Consider the following 10,221-nt stretch of genomic DNA (forward strand, 5'->3'; position numbering starts at 1 on the left):
GACCCAAACGATAGAGCTTCATTTTGAATTGAACGAGCCAAGCGTAATTCCCTTTGTGTATTACCAACATATCACAACGCCCATTGAGTTTATCCACACGTTAAGACCTGACAAAAAAAACCTTGGAATCGCCATATGATCTTCTTGCAATCTTAGCATATGTGGTGATTTTGTTCAAGAGAGGATAGAGTGTCTTTGGACATTTTATTTTGAGTTTGGTGGGTAATAAAACACACACCAACACGTGGAAAACCCAATAGGGAAAAACCACAGTGAGAATCGCACTCACAATATAAATAAAATTGATTACAATGTTTTAGGCTCACTACCAAGGAGCAACATGTACTTGATGGACTTACAAGGCCAAGGCGCACTACCTTTGTTGACTTGGTGGTCAGCACCTCCTTCGGGGTTCGTGACATGGCTTAACCGCCTCCCATGGATCTAGGTAAGTCTGGTGTTTGTGAGGTTCGTTGATAGCTTGAGCTTTTGGCGCAACGACAACATACCAACAATTGGTATTAGAGTCTTGGGTCATGGGTTCGAATCCTAGGAGGTCTCTTTCATTCCATTAGTGCGGAACCCTCAGTCAGTGTTGAGGGGGAGATTGTTGACTTGGTGGTTAGCACCTCCTTCGGGGTTCGTGACATGGCATAACTGCCTCCTGTGGATCTAGGTAAGTCTGGTGTTTATGACGTTCGTTGACAACTTGAGCTTTTGGCGCAACAGCAAACATACCAACAACCGTAGGGCAAGATACAATGACATGCACAACTGAAACTCACTGCTTTAGGGCAAGATACAAAGAGCTGCCAAGAGACTCATTGTCTTCTGGCAATTGAAAGAGTAGCAGAATTGAAATGAAGAGAATCTCTTGATCATAAAATTGTCCTTGGACCATTATGTCAAGCAACCAATATCATGGAAAACACATCTGACATCAACCACTATCTTGAAACACTGTCACACTGAATATATCATCATCAAAGCTCTTCACAAACCGACTTTCGCACTTTTGCAGTACCGGATCTGTTTGCACATCATTCACATTTACTTCACATCAATTCACACAACTTCCATACATCAACTCATACATCCACACTTCTTAAAGACAAGTTAGATCATCAAAAACCCAGTTGAGAGTCTGCCACAGATAGAGTATACAATATTACATAAAATAGACCACCCGGACCAAAAACACTCAATGAGGTCCACTGTAGGAGATAGAGGGGACCCAAATCCATCACAACACATTCTTCTAAGTCGAATCCAATGAAATGCACATGCTAACACATCCTCCAAAGTCGGCACCAAACGTGACATGTAGATAAACAATAAAACTTAGCAACCAGCTGGCCAAAACATCTTCCAATGCAAATTACTTATAGGGGATCTCCACACACCACGGTGAGACCCATGACAATATTCTAACTCAACTTCGAATGCATATCTGGACCAAAAGCATGATCCAAACAAGATAATCCATCTGGGCACATTGAAAACACAACACAACTGAACATACCAAGCACAAACCAACATAACTTGCAAAACATAATCACCACCAGAGAATTGGATTGGAATACTGCACAAACCAAATAAACATGTCCTCAAAACTGCAACACTTGAGTTCACATATTCCGAAGGCACCAAGCGTATTCCAGATCAGTCTGATAGACACTCTTACTATCAGAAAGCAGCAACAACTAATCTCATCATCTGAGCAATCAGAGGATCTTTAAACTTGATAGTACACCACTCGCAAAACATTAACATTATATCCAAATCCACACACCATACTTTTCACAATCCAAAGGAATATAAAACATCCTTCCATTGGGACATTAAATATTGTTTCTTGCACCTTCTGCTACACTAACCTCCTGGGAACACCATATGTATGCATAACCTTTGACTACATATTTCACGACAATATATCTCATCCATACCATTGATCAACAACCTCTTCACGCTGCCTTCACTTCTGCACATTGCTGGACAACAACTACTACTACCACCACTTCTTTACTTACCAATTCAGCACTACTTCTGACTGAGATACCAATAAGAAAACATCAGACAATATACCAACATCCTATCACACAATTCTGGACAATATACTTAACCCGAACATCTGCAACAATTTGTTACAACTTCTGCACTACTGCATACTACTGATAATGACAACACGACATCGATATAAGCTCATCAACAGCATTAAACAGAGACAATACACATTGTCAGACATCAGGTTGACATCAATGACAACATATATTGCCAACAACTCCAAGTCCATCACTATGTACAATATTGAACATTTGCAACAACTTCTTCATTTCCACATACAACTAACCGTGACAAGCAACTAGACAAGTTTGACATCAATGACAACACAACAGATCACCGACAACATTCTCCAAACATTCTCCAAGTTTCCAACATTGTATCAGCCCTATTTATCTTATTCAAGTTATATTTTGTAGATGAGTGGACCATGATTGCCTCTGTTAAATAATCATTTGTCCCTCTTTGTGATTAAGTAATATGATACATCATTAGGCATGGTTCTATGATGAAGTTTGGTAAAATTAGCAGTCCTTTTTAACTCTTGTTTTTTTGGTGATTCTAAAGTCTGTGAATTGTCCTCAATCAGTCTCATCCTGAATAGCTGGCTGACTGATAATCACTTTGTCAGCCTCAGTCATGCCTGTGCCATAAGGACAAACGGTTGGTTGGACCTTTTTTCAATTTGACACTTTTCCTTGTAGCCCGCAGAGAATCCACAGATTTCTTGTTTGTGTTCTTTTTGCATAAGAGAGGTAGAAGAAGCTATGTGTTTCTACTTCAACCAAAGTCAGAAGGAGATGTCAGTTTACCTAGAATAATATGAAAATTTTCAAATTTGAACAAAAAATAGCCCAGGTCAGGTAAAACCCTCAAAGGAGCAGCCACAGGTTGACTCAAGGGACTAGCAGATTAAACAACATCGGGGAAATGTCTTCCAGAAAGCGATCCAGATAATCTTTGTAGCATTTGAAAAAACCGCTACATTTTGTTTCTTGGACACTGAAATTCCTTGAGACATGAAAACCACAAAGTATAGTGGACCAAAATGCAGAATTGAGCAGGGGTAACCTTGAAGAGAAAAAAGTGTTTCAAACCCTTTGATCCTTTCAAACAGAAGAACTGTGCCTCCCAACAAAATGCAAGTTGTCCGACAGAAAAAAATATGATAAAGAAAACCAGAATGAATCGGCTATTATCTTCTGTGGGTTATTGTTTGCTTGTGATAAAGTATCTGCAATAAGGTACAGGACTTGATTTTCTTCCACAAAGAATCATTGTAACCTACCACAAGAAACAGTCGAGAATTTTTAAAAATTGCTACATATCAACTTAAACCGCTCCTCAAAAATATTTCCAATAATTATCTTTGAATTCTGGATGCAAACTTAGAACTGATAATCAATCCTACTAATACTTTTGATGAGTGGAGATTATGAAAAAATTACCATTCCAACCATCCATAGATCATGATGTGAGGGAGGCTAGTCATAAAATATTAAAAGGGTTATGTAGTCGAAAGCCTCATACTCCAATTCAATAAAATTCTCTACAAATTACAATGAACAAAAAAAGATTTTTAAACGTATATCATATAGGGTCTTTCTAAACAAGTTTTTTCCTTTTTGAGGCATTGTAATCTAGAGTGTCACTTATCATGTGTACTACTGATGCGGACCATTACAGGGCTCATCTTAGATCTATTGGTCAATATAGATTCAGTTGGGAAATCAATTGTTATCAGAGCTTGGAAGGGACCAGGATTTTCAAAGAGGTTGAATATTGTTTTGAGCCTTGGAAATGTTTTTACAAGCATCGATCAACATCAAGTAGTATCATATGGAAAAAACCTGTACAAAAGGAAGTGTTTTTGGGCCATATAGTCATTAACACTAGTGATATATAGATTCTTGCTCTGTTGTGATGCTTTGTTCAATAACTTAAAATAATTTTCTCATATTAATCTTTGTCATCTTCCAGACAATAAGGGGGAAAACAGAAAATTATAATGAATTGCATTTTGAAAAATACAACCGAAAGGCGTTTCAAGAAATATAATGTTTATTAATTATTATTGATAATCTCGTTATGTTCATCTTCTCATGTTGATTGAGAAATCACAATTCTCAAGAATTTTAGATTCATATAGCATACAGGTCTACGTGTGGTTTGAAATTAGTCATCTAAGAAAATGAAAATGCACTAAAATCAATTGAGGTTTTGTTAATACATCCGACAAAATCTGGATCAAGATCATTTAATAAAGATTCTTAGATTTCCAGATAGAGTAATTAATTAACAAACTGCTTATGTTTCAATACAGTTCCAGAAATTCAAAAACTGTTGTCTTGTGTGTGTGAAAACAAACCTAATTTTTCTATTCCATGCAGATTGAGGCAACATAATGGTGAACTTAATGGTGGAGCTAAAGCATCGCGAGCAGGGAGGCCTTGGCAATGTGTATGCCTGGTTCACGGTTTCAAAGACCGCTCCGAGGGTAAAATTTATCACTTTGTTATATAACCTTAGAAGTTGAGCCATTTTAGTTAGTGTGGGATCCTCATGCAAAGAGTGGCACTGAAGCTGTTACTTCTGGATCCTTTTTGCTGATAATATAGGTATTTACTATTTATCTTTTGTGCAGCATGCGAATTTGAATGGAAGTGGAAGCATTTTTCTCGAAAGTCATCTCGTAAGTCAAAGAAACTTGAAAATGTAAGTGAACAAACAGGATACTTTGCATCTCCTCTTGTGAAACACAGACAAGCAGCACTCAATAGAGTCAAGGAAAACCTTGATTGCCAGCACCTAAAAATTCAGTGGCAAGAGCAGTCGCCATCTTAATTAATGTACCTTAGCAAATTAGCTACCCGTGTATTTTTGTGTACTGTTATCCAAAATAGTGCTATGATTCCTTGTCAAGGCAACTCTCAAACAGATTTCCCCAATAAACAAATCAAGTTCGATTGTTAATTTAAATCGAGTTTGGCATATACCCATTATAGCATGCCTATTCTTTCTGGTTATGAACAGAGAGTCTCGCAATTGTTGCAGAAGTGTGCTTAGCGGCATCCAAGTGCTGTCAACATTCTCGTCAATCTGTGCATCTGAATGCATTTGTGAATATGTTGGAATAGTAAAACTATTCTTGCAAATCAGTAAACCAGTGCTCTACCAAGTTATAAAGGCTATATCTTTTCTTTGTTGCGAATTGTGACTACATTATGACTTTTGTTGCGAATTGTGACTACATTATGACTTCCATGCTACAGCTATCCCTTGCAGAGGAGGTGTAAATCCCCTATTGCTTGGCATAAAGTACCATCATACATGATATGATAATTTATTTTCAACCTTTTCTTCTCGGCTAATCAGAGGAGTCGTGCGTGTTAGAATTTGTCATAAATACAAAAAAATCTACCTAGGAACTAATGTCAATGAGTTAATCACAAATCTACATTGGAGAATAAAAATAATCTACATTCAATATAATGGGGTAAATTACAAGTACAAATGTGGCCTCTTGGATGACATCACTCTTAATTAGGAGGTGAGTTAACTTGTTTAATCAAGACAAAAATGGTCTTGACTAAATAAAGGTGGCACCTAACTACCATTAAGCAATAATTAATGAGGTACTTGTGCATCTTAAATCAAGGAGTACAAATGTTGTTATTAACTATCTAGATGAGGAAAATTAAATATTCTTAATTTCTTAAATAAATTTAATTAAGTGTATGGAATATTACTATATTGGGTGAAGTATAATACTCACACCAACACCCAATTATAAGGAAATAGAAGTGAGTTCCAATAACGAGACATGGTAGGTGCCCATGTACAATAATAATTTTCCAAAGAGAGAGAAAACCTCCCAAAAGAAGGAGAAATGTAAAAGAGAAACTAGGTGCCTTTTTAGATGTGATCTCTCTTGCATTAGAAATAGAAGAGTGATAGTGAAGGCTAATGAAGATCCATGCTCATTAAACAACATTCCTTCTTTTAGGAAAGCTACATATAAAAGATCTTCTCAATCCATAAAGATAAGTAAAGCTACATATAAAAGATCTTCTCAATCCATAAAGAAAAGTAAAGGAAGAATATAAATTGTAAATCTTAGAAATTGTAAAACATTGATTTATAAGCCATACCATTACAATTTAACCAATGGTTACTTTGTCACAATTCTCTCCTTTAGAAATTGAAAAAAGTCTTTTAATTAAATTTAGCAAGATTTTATTATTTTAATTTTTTTTAAAGAGGGGTAAACGCTTTTGATCTAGAGCTAGAACCAGTGAGGTCACAAATGAGGGACCTCATCCTCGATAACTATTCAACAACACCACAACTTAATCATCACACCATGCTAATATTAGAAAGAGGGCTAGATTAATGAAAGAATAAATGAATAAAACAACAATAGTAATAACATATAAACTAAATAAGTAAATTTCAGTGTTTGAAAACATATATAATGGATTAAGGTACTGCATCAACTTATATTATGAAAATATATATTTTAAGTTAGTTGTTAAATTTAAAAATAGAATGAAAAGAGAATTAAGAGAATAATATAGATTTCTTTTAAAGTGATTTGTGATGAAAATAGCTGAGGTCTATTGTGTCCCTTGCAATCTTGACACTTGGTATAGTGCCCCAGTGGTATTGATACTCTCCTTCCCTAGGGGAGATTCATTCGTGCTTATTGGTTTGACATAGATTTTGTTTAGAAAATTTTTGGGTTTGCCATCCCCAAAGGATTGTTGTGGGGCAACAACATGGGTGTTGCCATCATGGTTGAAGTCATCTTTCACTAGTGAATAATGGTTGAAGGAGACATCTCTCCAGTAAGTGGCTTGACCATCTACTTTACACTTTGAGCAATGAGCAACAATATGTCCAATGCTAGAGCATTTGCGGCAACAAAAGGGCAATCTTTCGTAATCTAACAATTGATTCCAACACCCATGAATAGTTTTCAAAGAAATATCTACCGAAAAATATTTGGTAATGTCTATCTTTACCAAGATACGGACATAAGTAGTATGCAAATGGTTTGATGAACCCTCATCTACCCCTAAAAACTTCCCCAATGAATTATAGATGGGTTCAAAACAATATTCAAACCAAAATTGTAACGGAAGATTTAGGAGTCTTATCCAAATGGGAGCAACATTGAAATATTTTGCGACAAAATTGAAAGTAGGGTACCATGGTTTTAACATCAACAAATAGTATTCAAAACTCCATTGAAATTCACATAAGATTGTGTTTTTATCTTGAGCATTGTCAAAAACTACCACAAAAAACTCTCATGCACAAGGGTAAATTTGTACATCTCCAACCAACTAGGATTGCCAAGTATTTAATCCATCAATGTAGTTCAGAGAGGCTTGGCCAAAACCCTCTAAATCTTCCAATTAGGCCCATCTTTGCAAAATACACTTGTTCGCTGCCACTTCTCTCCTTATATCCTTGCCAAAATGCATTGTTGCAGACATGCATGTGCATTGGAGAGATTAAGGCATTTGTTTTGAACCCAAAATTCCATTGTCAAATGCCAATTTCCATGCCAGGTCCACAAAGGAATTTCACCCTTGTGCCCAACACCAAGGTCGATTACCATGGTTGTGAGCCTTGACACTCTCCTACAAAGAACTCCCTACATAATTATCAACATGACACTGCCACATAGTACTCTCAACAAAATACCAAGGTTGAGAACCACCATAAAAACCCTAGCCCATGCAAAGTCGTTTGATTGCTGCATATTGAAAGAAATTTATAATTTATTTAATTATATTATTCGTAGATACATAGTAAGAAAACCCTTTAAATATTGTTCTTTAAATTTATGTTTATAAATGTTTTTTTAAATTAGTAATACACAATTTTATTTAAATCACTTTATAATTTAGAGATAGCATAAGAAATTAATTTGATCATAGCTTTTATTTTATTATTGGTTTAGCTTATATGTTATTTTTAACTATATATTAGAAAAAACCCTTTAAACATTATCTTCCAACGTTATTTCTTTAAAATTTTATGAGTAACATAAGTTGATTGTTAGTTTTCTTAAATAGAATAATCTATTTTCTCTACTCATAAAATTTTATAGAAATTAAATTGCATAATAATATTTAAAAAGTTTAAAAGAAGTGAATGAATTTGATTCAATCATAAATTTTATTTTTATCTTCTAGATTTATTTACTTTTTTAGATGTGTTATTCATAAGTACATATAAGAAAAACCATTTAAATATTATTGTTCAATTTTAAATAATTAAATTTAGGAAGCTATTTACTTAAGCAATTCACAAATTTTAAATAATATAAATTTGAATCAATATTGACTGTTATTTTAATATTTTTTTTTTTATTTAATAAAAAATAATAATCCTATATATGATAATTTACATGAATATATAATGCATTAATCATTTAATATATTTCCACATACATATATACATGAAATATAATATGATATATCAAATAAATTATATCTATATATATTTTAATAAATATAATTATATTAATACTTAGTAGTTGTGTGTGTGAGAGTGTGAAACTCAAAACACAAAATAATTGAAAATAATTGTAATATAATTGTCAATGAAGATTAGAAGATTCCAAAACAATAAATACAACCAAAATAAAAACTAAACATGTTCATGTTGGCTCAAGGGGGGTCGGTTTGTTTTTGAACTGGAGGCAATAGATTCAAGATTGAATTATAAGAAAAGAATGTGGAACTATAGGTTGTGAAATCAAAAAATGCTAACCTAGAGGATGTTGAGCTAGAAGTTACTCCAATTTGAAAATATTAGATCAAGTAAAAGATCAATATTTAAGTCTTAGTTATTATCTAAATTTGACAATATACATAAAGATGTTCTCAAGTTAATTTTAGGCATTAAAATTAAAAGAGACTGTGTCAACATAAAATTTATGGTTTTATCAAAAGAAATATGTTGAGATAATATTATAGAGGTTAGAAAGAAAGATAGGAAACGTGTGAGTACACCTTTTCTAGTTAATAAAAAAGTTTCTACTAAATAATGTTTGAATATCGATGAAAAAATTGAGGAAATCTATTAAGTTATTTATGCTAGCACTCTTGGACCTAGCTTTATGTATGCAATGGTTTGTATTAGACCTAATAATGCACATGCAATGGGAGTTCTATATAGATATATGTCCAAACTAAAAAAAAGGAGCATTAGGTTACTATGAAAGTATTTTTTTTAATATATTTACATGGCACCTCAAATTATGCGGTTTGTTGACAAGGAAGAATTGATAAAAAATAAAAATTTGAAATTATAAGAATATATAGATTTTGATTGGGTTGGAGATCTTGACTATCAAAGATCTACTAATATATATGTATTTAGTCTTTTGGGAGGAGTAGTCAGTTAGATGAGTATGAGGAAATAATGGTTGCACTATCTACAATAGAGACATGGTACATGGTAGTGACTCATACATAGGAAGAAACAATATAACTACAAAAATTGTAATTAATTCTACTAGTTATACTGCAATACATTTTCTCGAGTATCATTCTTATTATCTACAATAGAGGTGTAATCCATGACCTCATGGATGGAAGAATGTAATATGGCTACAAAAGTTTTATTCAAATGTTGGTCTATTATCAAAGGTGGTAGGATTGAATTAGATAGACAAGATGCAATATGTTTGGCCAAAAATCCTCCTTATTTTGCTCAATTAAACCTTACTATGTATCATTTTGTGAAAGAAATGGTTGAATGCAAATGGCTCCTATTGAAAAAATTTGATATGAAAAATAATGTTGTTGCTTTATTGACAAAATGAGTGATTGCTAGGAAATTTTCTTAGTGTAGAAAATAAATAGACATGATTTCCCTTATCAAGTGATAATACATATGTAGCCTTCCATGGAAAGTATTCCACAAATGAGAGATTTTTGAAAGTGGGTTATATACTTTCCATGTTTCATAGTTAAATGGGGCTAATCACTAGTGATTTAGACTACTTTTTGAAATGTATCTTTTTGAAAAATATTTAAGTAGTTTTCTATTTTCACCTATGATTTTAAAATATTTATGAATTGCTTTTGATGTGTCTACCAATAATCATACATGCTTAAGGGCTGGTAAGAACTTTATTAC

The 10,221-nt window shown here is 33.5% G+C and overlaps 1 protein-coding gene across 1 annotated transcript in view; it reads left to right on the forward strand.

Moving 5' to 3' along the window:
• The window catches only part of LOC131051544 (uncharacterized), a 56,864-nt gene extending 51,450 nt beyond the window's left edge, over positions 1-5,414 (forward strand). Inside the window, exons 2-3 of the mRNA XM_057986120.2 lie at positions 4,452-4,558; positions 4,706-5,414. Coding sequence (XP_057842103.1) covers positions 4,452-4,558; positions 4,706-4,905 — 307 coding nt within the window. The 3' untranslated portion in view covers positions 4,906-5,414. The remainder of the gene's footprint in view (positions 1-4,451; positions 4,559-4,705) is intronic.
• Positions 5,415-10,221: the final 4,807 nt, after the last annotated feature.

This window comes from Cryptomeria japonica, chromosome 2 (assembly GCF_030272615.1).
Source record: "Cryptomeria japonica chromosome 2, Sugi_1.0, whole genome shotgun sequence".
Taxonomy (NCBI): domain Eukaryota; kingdom Viridiplantae; phylum Streptophyta; class Pinopsida; order Cupressales; family Cupressaceae; genus Cryptomeria; species Cryptomeria japonica.